At 38.6% G+C, this 19,765-nt stretch overlaps 1 protein-coding gene and 1 long non-coding RNA gene across 4 annotated transcripts in view; both read right to left on the bottom strand.

The window, feature by feature from the left end:
- The window catches only part of LOC105233304 (uncharacterized), a 1,563,509-nt gene that overhangs the window by 1,273,015 nt on the left and 270,729 nt on the right, over window positions 1–19,765 (bottom strand). The window lies entirely within an intron of this gene.
- On the bottom strand, window positions 919–3,912 carry LOC125776663 (uncharacterized). Its single transcript, XM_049450155.1, has 2 exons — window positions 2,045–3,912; window positions 919–1,662 (listed from the first exon to the last, which is right to left on the bottom strand). Exon 1 carries the CDS (start codon window positions 3,633–3,635, stop codon window positions 2,499–2,501), a length of 1,137 nt encoding a protein of 378 aa, XP_049306112.1. The 5' UTR covers window positions 3,636–3,912; the 3' UTR covers window positions 919–1,662; window positions 2,045–2,498.

Here is a 19,765-nt window from a genome sequence, read left to right as displayed (position 1 = left end):
CACTCCCCCCTCTCGCATTGTTATTTGGGTGGTTTGAGCAATATGTCTTGTAGTTTTTGAATTTAACGAATGTTTCATTAGTAAAATGGGTTTCTGATATAAGACAAATATCAATTTTTTCTACATGGAGTAATGCCTCTAATTCTTTTCTTCGTTTGAACAAGCCATTTGCATTCCAGGTCATAATTTTTATCGGTTTCATGTTTGCGCTTTACTTACACTTTGCTGTCGCTCTAGTTTAGATAGACGTTCGTGGGTAAGTTTACCTTGCTCTTCTAGCTTATTAAGCTTATCGAGAATTATCGAGAAATTATAGGTAATATCACTAATGGAATTTGAATTTGTATCGTTTGCAGACGTATGTTGTTGAATTTGACCTTTGGTTATGCTGGCATATGAGGGTTTTCCAGATTGCTGACTTACGTTAGTAACTTCCTTCTGAGGAGCAGTAGAACCGGTTGCACTTAAGCGTTTTGGTTGTTGGTGATGCTCTTTGTTTTTCTCTGTCGCGTTTTTAATTTTTTGAAGTTCTTTTGCCACTTCACATCCCCTATAGTTAGCAGGGTGATTCTGATTGCAGTTGCAAAGATTCGTATTAAATCCAAACATGTCTTTGGTAGGATCCCATTGAATACCCAATGTCTTTATTGTTTCGTCTTCTGCTATTTTTATTACTTCAATCGCGTTATTTACCGGAATTGTTGCTATGATTTCACTGTTGTTTGACATCCACTTCCTTAAGTGAAATCCATATTTTTGTAGTTGTTTCGATATTTCATACTGAATGGCCTTACATTCATCTATTGAATCTGCTCCTGTCATTAAATCGTCCATGTAGAAATCGTTTTTAATGATGTTTGAAAGCAAATAGTTATGGGGCTCGCATAGTTTGGCAATTTCTTGTAAAGTTCTCGTTGCCAAAAAAGGAGCTAATGCTGTCCCATATGTAACTGTTTGTAGTTTGTATTCTTCTATCGGCTCTCCTTTTGTTTCTCTCCACAATATACGTTGGTAATCTTGATCACTATCTGTTATTTTAATTTGTCGAAACATCTTTTCAATATCACTAGTTAATACATATTGCCAAAGTCTCCATTTGATTATAATGTCAAATATATCTCTTTGAAGTCTCGGTCCTATGAAGAGGATGTCATTTAAACTACTTCCATTTGTAGTTTTTGCAGACGCATCGAAAACTACTCGTAGTTTAGTCGTTCTACTGTCTTCTCGAATCACTGCTTGATGTGGCATATAGTATTTTCCGCATTTATTTTCACTTGCTTTTTCCATGTGGCCCATTTCTGAATATTCTTTCATAAATTGCACATATTGTTGTTTTAACTCGTTATTTGTAGCGAACCTTTTCTCAAGTTAAGAAACCTCGCCATAGCTTGTTTGCGAGAATCGCCCAATTCTTTTTCTTGTTTAAAAGGTAGATTGACGACAAATCGATTATTTCCATTTCTTACTGTTGTTTTTTCAAAAATTCTTAGGCATTCATCATCATCTGCTGTATCTGCTGGAGTTGTAGTGTCTTCTATTTCCCAAAACTTCTCCAATGTTGTAGTAACCGCTGCTAAAATTGTATTGTTTTTTTCTCGGTTGTTGTAAAACTCCCGACAATATCCAGCCCAATTTCGTAGCTTGACCTAGTATTCGATCCTTTTTAAATATACCTTCTTCTAGTATGTCGGCATATATGTCACTTCCAATGACAATATCGATTCGATCTGATTTATTGAAATTGGGATCAGCTAAAGTGTAGTTTTTCAATTGTTCTACATCCCATTTAAACGTTTTGTCTGGTTGAGCACTCGCTAATTATGGCAAAATTAGTGCTTCGACATTCTACGCCTCGTTGCTTAGGAATCTCGGCTTGATTTTAATGTTGATTTTAAATTTGGACACTCCCACTGTGGTATTTCCTAAACCTTGTAGTTCAGTTACTTCTCTTCTTCTTGGTAAATGAAGTATTTGAGATGCTTCTTCGGAAATAGTAGTTTTTTGGGATCCTTGATCGATTGGAGCTCGCAATGTCACATACTCTCCATTTGCTGCCTTCACCCTTATCTGTGCTGTTGCTAGGAGTATCGCCATTTCCGAATGTTTCGTCATCATTGTGGAAGATGTTTTTGTGACATTTTCTTCACTTCCTCCTTTTCCTTTTTGGAATTCATTGAAGTGCAATAAATTATGATGATTTCTTTCACACTTATTGCACTTCTTTTTATTATTACATTTTCCTTCATATACGTGATCAAGGCATAACTTGTTGTTTGTTATGAATCTTCTTCGATTCATCGTAGTCAATGTCTGAAACTTTCTGCATTCACCAATTTGATGCCCAGGAACCTTGCAGTATACACAATTATTTTGTGCCGCTGTATAAAATGTAGGTGTTCGCTGTGTCTGCTTTTGATTGTTCCATTTAGTTGGTTTTCTGTCGCGTATTGCTTCTAGAGCTTGATATTGCTGTTCCAGAAAACTGAAGACGTCATCTAGGCTTTGTATATCCCTACTTTTTTTACGTTTTGCTCGTATAAACGTAGACTTTCTTTGTCTAGTTTTCGAACCACTATCCGAGCTATGATGGCTTGTTCGTCATTTAAATTTATATTTAGCCCTTTTAAAGCATAAATGCATTCTTTGGTGGTATCTAACAGCTGCTTCATGCTTTGTGCACTTTCTCCATTTGCTGTCGGTTGATCAAGTAGTCTGTCTACTTGTGCTGTAAATTGTAGCCTTCTATTCTCATACCTTTCCTTGAGAATTTGCCAAGCAGCTTCATAAATTGTTGCTGTTACTGGTAGATGTTGAATTAATCTACCAGCTTCTCCACCTAATGATGTCTTCAATCGGAACATCTTTTCCACTTCTGTAAAGTGCTTCGAATCATGCACCAAACTTTTAAAAAGATCGTGGAATGACGACCATTGTTTCATTTCACCGTAAAACATCGGAATTTTAATTTCCTGCAGTTTTATATTTGAATACATTGTTTGTGGTGAATTATAATTATTTAATTTCTCCGTTATCCTTTCGATGATGATTTTGTATTCTTGACGAAATACATCTATTTGTTCCTCAATAGATTCTTCAGTTGTTTCAACTAATTTGATATTTTGAGTTTCAAAATATGATTCTTCAACATTTTCAAATTGTATTTGAAGCTTGGTTTTGAATTCTCTCATTTGCTCGAGAGAATCCAATGCATTTCTTCGTATTTCATCCATCGTGCTTTTGAGCATTTTTGCTCGACGTTGATATTTTCTTTCAACGCCAGACGCGGCTTCAGGTGGTGCGACCTGAATAGTTTGTGGCGTAGATTCTATTTGCCACATGCTGCTCACTGCTGAAACACCTTCGGCAGTACTTTGAATTCTTAATTTCTGAATAGAATTCTCCATTGTTTGCATTACATGCTCGAAGTAGTTCTTCGCAATGTATTCCTCAGCTTCTTGACTCTTCTTAGCCATTATTTTATTATGATTTGCAGTAAACTCTTTCATAACAGTCTGAATATGATCCATATATTCCAGACATGAAGCCTTTCTTATTTTTCCGCTCAGGATTTTCTGCTCCTCCAACGCAGCTAGATCTCCCAACTCCTTCTGTCGTGTTAGCAAATTCTTCATATTTGCTTCTTTATAGAGGGTTTTGTATATATATATATATTTTTTTTTTTTGCACTGTTCTTGTTGTTATAGCCACAAGGACGCTTTTAAAATTTTTTTTTTAACTTTTACTAAAAGTAATTTTTATAAATGCGGGTAGTCTTTGCTATTCCGGCTTACATTTATTTTTACTTGGCTAAGTAATGCTCTTTTTCTTTTGAGAGGCTTCTAGTACTTGCACTTGCTCGATTCTTTTTCAAAAAGAGGATCGAAGGACCAAATGTACAGAAAAAACAGTCTTTGCTTAAGTCTGTACTATGAGAGTTCACTTTTGACTCTGATTTTCTTTATTAAAATTTCTTCCCTCAATACATTTCTTAATTCTAATTTCTTAACTATGTATATATGTATATGTGTGTATGCTTAGTGTGCATACACATGTGTAAATATGTATTATATTTTTATTGCATTTTTCAGATACCAACGCATTGATATTTTATAGTTTTTTAGATTAGTGCATCTAACGCACTTATACACATACGTACACACACTTGATACTTTCTTATCTGTTGCTTGTGTGCATTAATATTTCGAGTATGTATATTTTGTATTTTAATATTAGTATTATGTATACTCTAATTTATGAGTTTTCTTTTATGTGCAATGATTTTCACATTTTTATGAGCAAGTCTCATATTACAATTTTGTTGCTTATCATTGCACTTGACATTTAGAGGACTGTATATACTTTTTATTTAATTTATTGTTTACATGTATATTTTTATCATGTGGACCATGAACAATCTGAACGGTCGTCAGTCATCCTTACTATTTCGAGCTGAAGCATCTAAACTGAGAAGAATTAAACAGGGAGTTCCGCAGGGTGGTGTCCTCGCCCCGTTACTGTTTAACTTCTACATCTCGAAACTCTCGCAACCACCAGAGCGGGTTTCCATAACCTCGTACGCAGATGACTGCACGATATTGACGTCAAGTAATGGAATCTATGGTATGTGTTACAAGACAATCCGCCAATCGTTCTTAACTACGCAGCACCAATATGGTCGCCTGGATGCAGTGGTACGGAGATGAGGAAACTTCATACTTGCCAGAATACTGCACTCCGGCCACGACGGGATGCCGTTTGATGTCTCCCATAGAACACCTCCACAGTGAGTAGCTTATGCTCCCTGTAAAGAAGCCTAATTAACTCCTCTCCAAGCAGTTCCTGCTAGAATGTTTCCGTAGGAATCCCCCTTGCAGCCATCTGCTTGAAGGGGAACCGCCTCCTAGGAGCAGTACGCCGACCGGACTTCGGACGCAATTGACTTTCGACAGGTACTGACCGCCATTCACAGTGGAGCCATCAACACCTTCGCCGACTCCCTTCCCGTGAATGGCGTTCTTGGAGTCAAATCATCACCTATCGCAGACGAAGAGCTCCAGTTGCTGCGAGAAAAGCCCAACTTCGTTCTAGATATTGTAGCAGGTTAAACTCCTACTTATCCAGAATTGACCCTGACATACCCAACGTATGTCCTGCCACCTTTTTGCATGCCCTACAAACCCTACTCATCTAACACCCTCCTGCATTTCTTGGGCCTCTCGTTAGGTGACTTCGACGACAACGCAAATTACCCTTACCATCCTAAAGGGGATTAGATAACCGTTAAAACAACAACAACAGGGATTGGCACTTAACCGGAGTGCTACTTAACCGGGATTGGCTGTACACCTAAATCAGAGGAATATTGGATATTTTCTTTGAAACAAATAAACTATATTGTCAAGTTTGTTGTAATATACTTATTTTTGCGAGGTTGTTACTTCTTCTTTCTCATACATTTTCAGAAATACATATATTCAATTCATGATTTTTACTTTTGCCTTCGTCGCGAAAAACCGTATGTAGGCAAAGGCATGCTCGGAGAGAGGTGTATAGAATTGGTTTTATGATTGAATCGAATTTGCTTTTGGAAAGTACGCCTGCGTTTATGAATGAAAATTTTGTTGTTGTGTAATGACGCCAAATTTATAGCGTCGGCCATATTGATTTCTGATGCTATTTGAGACGATTATTGTTTTTGTAGAACAATATTTGTAGTTTTTGCGGGCGACATATTTACATGTGTATACAGATATGTATACATATTTGTAGGTTCGTTTGTCTATTATTCGTATGGGAATGTCATACGCATGTATGTACATCAGAGAACTGCAACGAGTATGATAAAATCAGAACAAACAGTCGGGCCAAAAACACAATCAAATCAATTCAGCTTAGCATAGACAACATTGTTAATCAATTCGAGTAGCCGCCAGCGTCAACTGATCTGATGCAGCAGGAACAATCTGTTCTTCGGCAATCATGATCATGTAAACGGTATGGCTGGCCTCGGTTGCAATCGTATCATGTCAGTTCATAGCGTTGCGATTATTGTTTGAATTGAAGTGAAACTTTGGGTAAACTATAAGTAAATCTAGGAGTAAATCTATGGGTAAATCTATGAGGACAGTAAACAACAACAATTTTCTGTTGGACTGATTTGAATCATGTGTTAAAAAATGTATCAGCTTTGAAAATGTACAAAATTTCGAAGCGTAAACAATGGAAATTCCATCGAGTACATACATATATATATACATGCGTACATACATATATATACATACATTTGTTGTATGTATGTGCTCAATGGAATTTCCCTTATATAGTGTAATTTCCGTAATACAGTGGAAATTCCATCGAATTCCATCAAATTTGCCTTTTTAAAATATTTTGTGATTTTTTTGCAAGCTTCCAAAGTCTCTGGTAGCTCCATTGTTGCCGAAAAAGACCTTTCCATTATATTGAATAGTAAGTGGCTACTACAATTAAGCTTTGTCTTATTTTTTAATGTCTAATAATATTTGTGCCCCTATCTGTTAGAAATTTAATTGATTCCATGTTGTCTACACAGTGGTAAAGGTGGAACCGAGGAAAAGCCCTTCTTCTTGGTCTCGGCCTACTTGGCCCATGACGAAGACATACCACCGGCCCCGCTCACCAGACTAGTAGAGAAGAACAGAAAGAATGATGTCCTAATAGGGTGTGATGCAAACGCAAGGCACACCTTATGGGGTAGCTCCAGTATAAACACCAGAGGTGAGTGACTCTTGCAGTATATTTTGAATAGTAATCTAAGTATTTGCAACAAGGGCGATAAGCCAACTTTTATTTTCCCAAACTCCGATAGGTTTCCGGGGTGGGAGAAAGTTCTTGACCTCACGCTATCAACAGACACAGACAGTCTCGAGGGTATCCGATGAGCCTTTCATGTCGGATCATTCCTGGATACTCTTCAGCATCCGCGAGAAGTACAGTGTGCCTCTCACATACCGGAACCCTGGAAGAACGGCATGGGGAAAAGTTACCAGTATAGCAACAAAATGCCTTGAAAGGGAGGCAATAAGAGTATCAGAGATCCTGAGGAACTAGATTCAGAAGTAGAGAAGTTGGAAAAAATCTTAACCACAACTTTTAATAAATCTACTCCGCTAACAGTTTTGAAAAAGAGAAAGTCTCTTCCTTGGTGGAACAGTGAACTCAAGAATTTGAGAACACAACTAAGGAAAGCTTTCAATGAGAGTTTTAGAACCAAAATCTCGCAGCTGTATAAAGATATTATCAAAGAATACAAAAAAGCAGTCAGGAAAGTTAAAAACGACTTATGGCGATCTTTCTGCACATCGATAGAAAACTGCAGAGAAACCGCTAGGCTGAGTAAAATGCTATCCAAAGATCATATTAATACTGCCTACATTAGGGCGGAGGGAATTGATTGGACCTCCTCGGCAAAAGGGTCTCTGGAGGTACTAATTACAACGCACTTCCCCGGGAGTCAGCGAACACCTTCAACGAGGGTTCAACCAGAACCACCGCTGAACGCAGCTGACTATCGAAGCCAAATAGTAAACAAAAGAAAAATCAAATATGCCATAAATAGTTTTGCAGCATTTAAAGCGGCAGGTCCTGACGGGATTATGCTCATAATGCTTCAAAAACTGGTAGAACCAATGGTTCTAAGGCTTGAAAATATATACAGAGCTAGTACTCAACTATCTTACATCCCAAGAAGTTGGAAAAGGAGTAAAGTTGTGTTCCTTCCAAAACCAGGCAGAAGAACACACGAGAATGACAAGGATTTTAGACTTATAAGCTTGACCTCCTTTACGCTGAAGGTACTAGAAAGGTTAATAGATCTACACGTAAGAACAATAATGGCGGAGAAGTTATCGAAGTCCAAACATGCGTACATAAAGGCCCGATCAACCGAAACCGCCGTTCACGAGGTGATAAGTGTGATTGAAAAATCACTACACCACAAACAATACACCATGGCTGCATTTCTAGACATAGAGGGCGCCTTCAACAACATAGAAGTAAATGCGATAATTAATTCTCTGGCACATGGTGGCATAGATGACACTGTGTGCAGATGGATACTATCGATGCTTGAGAATAGGAAGATTGAAGCTTCAAACGGCGCTGCAACACAAACAAGTTATGTGAGTAGAGGGACGCCTCAATAGAGGGTCCTCTCTCCGCTTCTATGGGTTGTAGCGCTGAACGAAATACTACTCCAACTAAACGGTGAAGAAGTGAAAGCAGTAGCGTATGCAGACGATATAGTGTTGTTGGTATCAGGTATGTTTCCTTCATCAGTCAGCGAGATTATGGAAAGAGCACTTCGTAGGTTAAACCTATGGGCTAAAAACAATGGTCTAGGAGTTAACCCGAACAAAACAGAACTGATGCTATTCACAAGCAGAACCAAAATACCTCAGTTTCAACTTCCGGTACTAAACGGTACAACACTCACTCTATCCCCCACAACTGAATACTTGGGAGTGGAGATTGATACCAAACTGTCCTGGAAAATAAATATAGAAAAAAGAGTAAACAAAGCATACACGGCCTACTATACTTGTAAGAAAATCGTCAACAAGAATTGGGGCCTCAAACCAAGTATAATGATGTGGATGTACACGGCGGTCATAAGACCTATACTTACATATGGAGTTCTGGTATAGTGGCCAGCGCTGAAGAAACAATACAACATTAGAAAATTAAATGGTATACAAAAATCAGCATGTGCGGGTGTAATCTGGTCATGTCCGACTGATGCGCTCAATGTGATCCTGCATCAACTACCAATGGACATTTTTATTCACAAAACAGCAGCTATTGCGGCGATAAGAATAAAAGAATTGGGAAGTTGGAATCAGCAGAACTACGGACATAGTGTAATCCTAAACAAGCTCACTATTAATAAATCAGACTACATTCTCCTAAAGCTGGATTTCAGTACATACTTCCAGGTGAGCATACCATCTAGACGAGAATGGAGAATAGGTTCAATAGTAGAGGAGGATACCACCTCAGCTTTACCGACGGGTCCAAAATGGACTGCGGAGTAGGGGTATTCTCCGCTGATCTAGGGATATCTCTCTCTACACGTCTACCGAACTCGGCTAGCATCTTCCCAGCAGAAGTACTAGGCATAGAAACAGCCTGCGAAGTTCTATTAGAAAACCACGGGAATATACATAAAGCAACTATATTTACGGAGAGCCAGGCGGCCCTCCTGGTACTGTCTTCAAGCATGACAAATTCCAGTAGAGTTCACAACTACAAGAGAGCACTAAGTCAATAAAAGACAAGCTCCAACTAAACTTGATCTGGGTTCCCAGCCACAGGAACATTTTCGGTAACGAAAAAGCAGACGAGTTGGCAAAGGCAGGAGCTTTCCTCAATGAATCCGAGGCGGAGCTAATACCAAGCCCGCTAGGATCGATCAAAGGAGAGATCAATAGACAATTTCAACAAATTGCAAACAAGAGGTGGGAAAACATTACAAAATGCGTCAGAATTAAACAAATATGGCCAAGGAAAAGAACCAACGACTTATTAAATAGGTTAAGAAAAAGTATTTACAGAATAACAGATACCACAACAGGGCACTGGCCATTTGGGGAACATGCGTCCAAAATGGGTATGCCCTACAATGACATCTGCCGTGGCTGCGGGGTAGCAGGGAACAAGGAAACAATCTTCCACTTTCTGTGCGAATGCCCAGCTCTAGCACAGATCCAACACAAAACACTCGGAATCCACCAAGCACCAAACCTTGAATGGATTTCCACCAAAAGCATATCGGACATAAGTAGTTTCATCGAAACCTCAAAATGGTTTGAGAGAGAAGGTGAAACGTAATAGCAGATACAGGAGGTTCTACGAATAGTGTATCAAAATGGCACATCAAGTGCTAATTGAGCCCGACAGAGCTGCACTCCTACCTACCTACCTATGTTGTCTACTCCAAATTCTTTAAATACACTTTGGAGCTTCTTAATAATATTGCTACTAGTTGTCCTCTCGAAATCCAATGATTTCATTCCAAGAACAATATCATTAAATTTCTTCTCGATCATGTAGTGGAATGTGACGCCTAAAAAATTTCTCCGTACATAATTGTCTGTCCACATATCAATAGTGGCTGATGCTCCTCCACTGCGTACAGCTTCAGCAATCTCCTCTCGAGTCTCTATTTTCTTTTTCTCTGCCGCCTCTGCCGCGACTCCGTTGTAGAACCCGGTAAAAGATCGTCCACATCAATGTTTTCGCCGTACACTGCTCCGAGCTTTATAAAAAATTGTATCATTTTATGAAGCCAGTACCTTGTATACCAAAAAACGGTCGGCAATCTTCAATAATCCAATTGGCACAAATTTTAGTTGCCTCATTTTTGTCCTCAGCAGAAATTTGTTTTAAGGTATATTTGTTGTTTGTAGCCTTACAACAGTTATGCCTACGCAAATTTGAAGTCTGATTGTTTTTATATTTTAACACAGCCGAGCAGTTGCGGCAATAAACAAAGCCGGTTACAACTTCGCCAAGTTCATTATTAATTTCGGACAAAATATTCCAGAGTGAACTGCATCCTTTCCGTTGACCAGTTAAAGTATACATACAGTATGTCAAGAAACTCTTTACGCACTGAAAAAAAAAAATATATATTTTTTGACTTTGCATGCAAAAATAACGCCTTTAGTTTTTTTTTTCAAAATTTTTTTAATGCAGAACTGTTATTCAGCAAATTTTAAATTAGTATGACCAAAAATAAAAACAATACAACGAGAGGGAAAATTTTAAAGCAACAAAATATGAGTTTACACATTTTTGACACTGTCAAGAAACTCTTTACACAAAGTACTTAAGCTATAGTTTAATGAATATATTTCACAACTTATAACGGGTGATTTTTTTGAGGTTAGGATTTTCATGCATTAGTATTTGACAGATCACGTGGGATTTCAGACATGGTGTCAAAGAGAAAGATGCTCAGTATGCTTTGACATTTCATCATGAATAGACTTACTAACGAGCAACGCTTGCAAATCATTGAATTTTATTACCAAAATCAGTGTTCGGTTTTTTTTTTTTTCGGACAAATTTTGTTCAGCGATGAGGCTCATTTCTGGTTGAATGGCTACGTAAATAAGCAAAATTGCCGCATTTGGGGTGAAGAGCAACCAGAAGCCGTTCAAGAACTGCCCATGCATCCCGAAAAATGCACTGTTTGGTGTGGTTTGTACGCTGGTGGAATCATTGGACCGTATTTTTTCAAAGATGCTGTTGGACGCAACGTTACGGTGAATGGCGATCGCTATCGTTCGATGCTAACAAACTTTTTGTTGCCAAAAATGGAAGAACTGAACTTGGTTGACATGTGGTTTCAACAAGATGGCGCTACATGCCACACAGCTCGCGATTCTATGGCCATTTTGAGGGAAAACTTCGGACAACAATTCATCTCAAGAAATGGACCCGTAAGTTGGCCACCAAGATCATGCGATTTAACGCCTTTAGACTATTTTTTGTGGGGCTACGTCAAGTCTAAAGTCTACAGAAATAAGCCAGCAACTATTCCAGCTTTGGAAGACAACATTTCCGAAGAAATTCGGGCTATTCCGGCCGAAATGCTCGAAAAAGTTGCCCAAAATTGGACTTTCCGAATGGACCACCTAAGACGCAGCCGCGGTCAACATTTAAATGAAATTATCTTCAAAAAGTAAATGTCATGAACCAATCTAACGTTTCAAATAAAGAACCGATGAGATTTTGCAAATTTTATGCGTTTTTTTTTTTTTAAAAAGTTATCAAGCTCTTAAAAAATCACCCTTTACTATCTTAAACTAATTTTAATATTTAGTATGACCTCCCTTAGCTTCAACTACGAGCCTAGTGCGATTTTTCATGGAACTGAAGGTCATATTCCAACGGAATTTTATGCCACTCTTCCAGTAGTGCTACTTTTAAGGCCGTGCGGTTTTTGGGCTGCATTTTTGCCACATTTTTCTTCAGATAAACCCACAAATTGTCAATGGGGTTTATGTCAGGGCTCTGAGGAGGTGTATCTATGACCTTTTGGCAATTACAAAAGAGCCATGTGCGCGCAGTGAGCTCCTTGTGTTTGAGGTCATTGTCCTGATAAAATTTAAATTTTGGCTTATTATCGACAATAAAGTAAAATTTGTCCGCACTTTGCCTCAAATTTGTTTTAAGAATGGAGAGATATTGCTCACCATTTATTGTGTTTTCAATAAACGCAAGCTCTTCCACTCTATTGCTGCTAATGCATGCCCAAACCATCACCGACAATTTGCCGAATTTTACTGTCCAAATGATGTTGCGCTGGTCTAAAGCTGTTAACGGCTTGCGCTATACTCTAGTTGGTCCATTATTGTAGAACAGCATTATTTTAGTTTCGGCACAGAATATGACGTCATCGCAATAGTTGTCCAGCTTGATGCTCAGGTTTTTTGTTTTTTTTTTTTTGTTTTTGAAACGTAACAAGGATGTGGTTTTACATTTCATTCAAATTGCAACTAGCGACTAACTTAAACTATCAAGCAATATTTTTCATAATTTATAAGGTACAATATAAAAGCTCTATTAAAAACTTTATTCAAAAACTAAACTTTGTGTTAAAAACTAAATATTATAATATTTGTTATTTGTTACTTGCTTAAAAGGTCACGAAACGTTGTCCTTTTCAGTCTGCGCCTGCTATTTGGAGTTTCTCCCAGTTGTCGGGCTTCAGCGTTTACGTGATTTTGTAACCTTGTAGCATGTTTCGATGCCGTTTCGTGAATGACTTCCCGATCCATTTTTATGCGGAGATCACGATGTAGATCTGAATTGCATATGTACCACGGGGCATTTACAATTTTTTGCAGGACTTTGTTTTGGAATCTTTGCACCGCTTCGATGTATAACGGTGCAGCGCATCCCCATAGTTGGATACCGTATGTCCAAATGGGCTTTAACGTTTGGTTGTAGACTAGGATTTTATTTGAGGTAGTTAATGGTGATTTCCTGCCGATTAACCAGTTTATTTTGTTATATTTTAGTTTTAGTTCTGCAACATTCCAACGTCAAACCAAGATATTTCGCTAAGGTGGAGTACGGTATTACCTCATTACCAATATGTAAGGGGATATACGTAGCACTTTTGTTAGTGAAGTTTATATGTACAGACTTCAACTCTTTTAGGGTAATGTTCCATTTTTGTGTCCATTCTACAATCTGGTTGATTGAAGACTGCATTCTGTTCGACGACTCGGATTGATTTTTACCGGTAGTAATTATGCAGGTATCGTCTGCAAATGTGGCGATTGTGCAGTTTGGCGGCGTAGGCATATCGCTGGTAAATAGAATGTATAGAAGGGGTCCCAAGACACTTCCTTGGGGTACACCCGTTTTTATTGGCTGTAACGTAGTATATGATTGTCCCTGTTTGATTCGGAAGTAGCGGTTCCTCAGGTAGGAGGCAAGTAGCTCAGTTAGTTGCTGTGGAAAAAGACGTCTTAATTTATAAAGTATGCCCTGATGCCATACTCTAACGAACGCCTGAGATACATGAAGAAAAACAGCTGTGCAATTTTCGTTTTTTTTTTCATCGCATTTTCTATTACATCTGTTATTCGATGAACCTGATCGATTGTGGAATGTTGCGATCTAAATCCAAATTGATGAGTTGGTATGAGGCCATTCTCTTCAATTATGTTCTGAAGTTTTCCTACAATTACGGCTTCAAGTATTTTGGACAAAATAGGCAACAGTGAGATTGGACGATATGACGAGGCCTCCTGGGCGCTATTTCCGGGTTTTTGTACCATAATGATTTCAGATACCTTCCATGACAATGGGACGTATCTGAGATCTAAGCAAGCGTTTATTATCGATGTAAGTTTTTCTAATGCTTTTCGCGTTAGATTTTTTATTACATCAGCAGTCAACAAGTCGAAGCCGGGAGCTTTTTTTGGCTTAAATCTAGTTTTAATGATATTTTCCACTTCTTTAATTGATGATCGTTGGATTTCTCCTACGTATTGTGATCCTACCAGCTGCGGTAAAGTTCCATGGGTCACAGAGGGACTAAAAGTTTTCGTTAGTTTGTCTGAAAAAACTTCCGCTTTTTCTTCGTCAGTTTTGGCCCAGGATCCGTTTGGCTTTCTGAGGGGTGTATTAGACAATATTGGTTTTCTCGCATTTTTTACTGCTTTCCAAAGGGAATAATCGGAATTTTTGTTTGGCGTTAATTTCTCAATATAATTAGAAATATTTTGATTCGCGAATAGCTTTATTTTGGTACTGAGAACCTTGGTTAAATTGTTCAATTCTGTTTTGTATTGAGGAAAACGCGTTATTTGCCATTTTTACGCAATTTTCTCTTTTTCTCTATGAGATCTAAAATGTCTGATGGATATTTAGTATAAACACTTTTGTTGTTTCGGAACAGGAGTACTTTTCCATGCTGATTCTTGAATCGTTTTCGTAAATATCTGAACTTCATCTTCTAAAATATCTTGAGTTGTTATATTTACTTTAACATCAATATTTTTGTCGAGCATTACTTTGAAATACTCCCAATCCGTAAGTCTATTAGAGAGATAAGGCAGTATGTCGATTTCTTTTAGACGGCCATTTAGGATTAGATATACTGGCGAGTGGTCCGAGTTAAAGTCCAATCCATTTTTCATGGTAATGCAGGTCTTGGATATTTGTCGAGTGATGAAAAAGTCGATCAAGTCAGGTAATTTTCTTGTGTCGGAAGGCTAGTAAGTCGGCTTGCCAGTAGACATGAAGTCGCATCTAGTTGACATAGCAGCTTTAAATAGCTCTCTCCCCTTCGTTGTCGTAACTTTTGAACCCCATTGGGAGTGTTTTGCGTTAAAATCACCTCCCATTATGAACTTCCAATGGTGTTTTCGTATAAGTTCTGTGTACATATCCATTTTAATATTGTGTCTAGGTGGGCTATATATTGCGGTAATACTTATTTTTCCGAAACTGGTTTCAACCGAAATGGTCGTGGTTTGAAATTCTGGGATACTTATATTAATTTCTTCGTTGTGGGGAATATTATTTCTGATAATTATGGCACTCCCCCCTCTTGCATTGTTATTTGGGTGGTTCGAGCAATAAGTCTTGTAGTTTTTGAATTTGACGAAAATGTAATTTGTAAAATGGGTTTCTGATATAAGACAAATATCAATTTTTTCTACATGGAGTAGTGTCTCTAGTTCTTTGCTACGTTTGAGTAAGCCATTTGCATTCTGTTGACGCCGCCCCCGCCCAATTTCTTTTGCCACGTCTGTATCGGCAGATTAATCTTTTCTTTTTCTCTTTTTCGAACTTTTTTCGAAGTATTAATTCGCGCGCAACTAAACACTTACTAAAAGTTGCGCGCTCTCTCTCCTTTTGCGACATCTCAGCGATACAGACGTAGGTAAGTGTTGATCCAATTTGTTTATAATTAAATATTTTTGTTATATGAAACCTTTTGTTTTATTTAACATTTTGTGGAATATATTGCGCCAACCGTTTCCCCACGGCCAACCACAACTTTGGAACGAGCAAGCACCGTGCTCCACCACCCGAATTATCATTGGTCCTTCGAGCCGGATAACAGGTAACAAGTGAATTTTATTTAAAGTGAAAGTGCATAATTTGCCCGCTTTAGCAACTCGCAAGTTACAGCCAAACATATTTTGGATTTGTGCTCTGCAAGCTAAAGGCAATATATTGGTTAATTTGTGCATCATTTATGTACAAAACCTATTGTGCTGTGTGAAGTGGAGACCAAAACTTATTTTTGGCACTCTACCCACAAAATCAAAGCACAAGATCGCAGGTAGTATTGTACTTCATTTAAGTACAACAACAAATACACCTGGCAAATGCACTATTTCACTTTGCAAAAAAAACCACACTCTCTGTTATTCGAGAAAAAAAAAATATAAATTTCTTGGACGCACAAAACCGTCTGTAGCGTCAAAAATCTCTCTCGGTTTTTTGGTTTTTCTTATGTTTAATTTGAGTCTAGTCGCTCAACTCTGCCTACCCATATATTGCTCGAATAGCAATAAAGGCAAGCAGCAATAACGCAGCTGCAGTTTCGCGAGTGCCAAAACAAAAAAAAATATATACAAAATTACAAGTGCAGTGAGTGACACAAAAAAAAACTTAGCAGAAAAGTGAGCGACGGCAAGAAAGCCAAACAAAGAAGTGAGAGCAGCAAAGGAAGAGCAGCAAAGCCCAAGCAACACAGGCAAGCAGCAAAGCAGCACAGGCCAAGCAGCCAAACAGCGAAGTGAGAGCAGCAAAGGAAGCAGCAAAGGCAGAGCAGCACAGGCCAAGCAGAAAAGTGAGAGCGGCATAGGCAAGCAGCATAGGAAAAGCAGCAAAGGCAAGGCAGCGCAGCAGCCATCCCAAAAAGACAGTAACCCCGTGAACAAAGTGAAAGGGATCAGCTGATCAATCATATAAGTGCCTTTGAATTTCTATTTGTATTTGTATTTGCATTCAAATAAAGCGATTAAGTACACATCAATTTTGTTTGTGTAGATAGTGAACGACTAGGCGTGCAAGTGCATTGGGACGATAACCCAGCAAGCACATTGAAAATAAATTTGGGAAAATTACTTTGCGGAAATACTTCACTAAATTTATTACTTTTTTTGTTCGTTCGAAAATTTACGTTTATAAAGAAACAACGCACTGCCTATCATCAACTAATTTATAGTCTGTCCGTGATTGGTTCCATAACTTTTGAACTTTGCAACATATTTGCAAATATTTTTTAAATTTTAATTTCAAGTTTTAGATCCGATTTTGTGCAACATTTTTGCAGTCCGGTTAAATTTTTCGGAAACAATGGAATCAATCAGAGCCTTTACTACAGCTGCAGACGCTCTACTGGAGTTTGAGGAGTTTTTTACTCCAACAGCAAACAATCAAAGTGCCTACTCTCTTGAAGTTCAACAAGCTGAACTGAAATCTCTGTGGGCAGAGGTAAAGTCAGAGTACAAGTTGTGTTTGCCAAAAGTGGATCCTTCCGACACAAGCTCAATTGACGACCTCAAACTTAAATATACAAGCTGTTACCACGCTTATGTGTGTTGCGCGGCCTTGATGGGCGAACACATCCACAACCTCACGGGGTTCAACCAAAGCCCTACTTCAAATTCTACAGTAATTCAACCTGAACGGTCACAACAAACTGCAGAACCCGTGAGGTATTCTATCAATTTACCGCCATGTGATACCGAAATATTTCATGGCAATGTTTTACAATGGCCCTCATTTAGGGATTTATTTGCCGCCATTTATGGGAATAACCCGAGGCTCTCTCCGGTAGAAAAGTTATTCCATTTGAATCAAAAAACGCGAGGTGAGGCAAAAGATATTGTTTCGAAAGCGCCACTGACGAATGACGGATTCGCATTGGCTTGGAACAATTTGTTGTGTAGGTACGAAAACAAGCGAGTGCTTGTCAACACCCAATTGAATTTATTGTTCAAGCTCCCGCACATCTCAACAGAATCTGAGACCGAACTCAGAAATTTACAGCGGGAAATAAACAGCTGCATTTCAGCTTTACAAATACATGGCATCAATACAGATAGCTGGGATGCCATATTTACGTATTTGTGTTCTATCCGACTGCCGGACTATACACTGTCGCTTTGGGAACAATCTCTGGATTCGGATTCAGAGATCCCAAAATGGGTTGAGTTAGACAAGTTTCTAACCAAACGGGTTAAAACGCTTGAGAGAGTATCAAATCTCAAAGGCGATCTGGGTACTCAACCCAAGATCAAGTCGGCTGATGGTGAAGGTCGGATACCAACCTTGCAGTCAAGGATTGGACCCAAACCCATCAATTCTTATCACACTAAGACAAACAACATAAAATGTAAACTGTGCTCATCTCAATCACACATTTTGAAAACTTGTCAAAGATTTATTGAGATGCAGCCTAATGCACGTTTAAATGCTGTCAGAAAACTCCACGTCTGCTTAAATTGTTTATCGGACTCACATGAAGTCAAAAATTGTAAAAGTATGTTCAATTGCAATAAATGTAAACAGAGACATCACTCTATGATTCACCGGGATCAGAGTGAGGGAATAGCTCAGACATCTGACAGCACAGACACTACTGAGATTTCTACTAAATCTCATGTGGCCTCTATTAAGGCCAATGTTTCAAATGTGCCTACCAGTCGAAGCATGCTCTTAGGTACAGCCATGGTGACCATATGTCACAACGAGAGCACCTTCACTGTCAGAGCCCTGATTGATTCGGGATCTGAAGCCACCTTCGTAAGCAATAGTCTCCAAAAACGCTTACATTTGGCAACCAAAAAGGTCAGCGCGCGAGTTTCAGGATTGAATAATACCGTATCAGGACAAGTTCAATCGGTATGCTCGATTACAATTGGCTCGCCGCGCAACAAGAGTTTAAGACTAGACGCGGAAGCGTTGGTACTGCCAAAATTGACTGGACTGCTTCCATCCAGATCAATTAACTCTTCAATTTTAAAAAGGCTACCTAATATCCCCTTAGCGGATAATAATTTCTATACGAGTCAAAAGGTTGACTTGTTGATCGGAGCGGATCTTTACCCGAAAATCATACTAAATGGGGTAAAATCGAAAATCTTCGGATCCCTCGTTGCACAACGTACGGTGTTCGGTTGGATTTTAACAGGTTCCGTTCCCTCCGAAGAATCGAAGAATAATACGACTTACGTTACATATTTTAACGAGGTATCCTTAGATAATCAGCTGTCCAAATTCTGGGAGCTAGAAGAAATACCTAAAAAACCATTTCTCACCGTGGAAGAACAATATTGTGACAAGTTATATTCAGAAACTACCATTAGAAACAAAGAAGGGCGTTACATTGTTTCACTCCCATTTAAAGTTTTTCCAGTAGAAACTAATTTTGGAGCATCTCGCCATATTGCGTTCAAACAATACTTGAGAAGTGAGAAATCTCTCAATAAACAACCTCTCGTTAAGGAAGAATACCGAAAGGTCTTGAGGGAGTACATAGACTTAGGTCATATGCAACGAATTCCACACAATATAGCAGAAAATCCGTACAAAAGTTACTATCTTCCTCACCACGCCGTTTACAAACCTGAAAGTAAAACCTCTAAGCTTAGAGTCGTTTTCAATGCTTCATGTCCCACATCCAATGGTGTAAGTTTAAATGACATTTTGTACACCGGTCCAGCACTCCAAGCTGATCTTACTATTATGATCACCAAATGGCGACTTTTTAGATTTGTGTTCAATGCTGATATTGAAAAAATGTATCGTCAAATTTTGGTCAATTCTAAGCATACATCTTATCAAAGAATCCTCTTTAGGGATTCTTTGGACGGGGAGGTCAATGAGTTTCAATTAAACAGAGTCACTTTCGGGCTCAATTGTGCTCCGTATCTAGCAATCCGTACACTGATGGAACTAGCTGAAGATTCAAAATCAGCGTTCCCCTTAGCTGCGAAAATAATAAAAGCTAATACGTACGTAGACGACGTCTTATCTGGTGCTCATGAAATCTCCACTGCAATTGGTTCAAGAGACCAGTTGATTAAATTATTAGCCTCAGCCGGCTTCCCATTAAGAAAGTGGACATCGAACAGCAAGAAGATTCTGAGGGGCATACCCAACGATCATCTTTTGACCACAGATTTTCTGGAATTCGACAGCAGTAGCGAAGCCAAAACATTGGGAATTCGATGGAACGCGA

This window comes from Bactrocera dorsalis, chromosome 2 (assembly GCF_023373825.1).
Source record: "Bactrocera dorsalis isolate Fly_Bdor chromosome 2, ASM2337382v1, whole genome shotgun sequence".
Taxonomy (NCBI): Eukaryota; Metazoa; Arthropoda; class Insecta; order Diptera; family Tephritidae; genus Bactrocera; species Bactrocera dorsalis.
The sequence above is the reverse complement of the archived record's forward strand: the minus strand, read 5'-3'. Positions and strand labels throughout refer to the sequence as shown.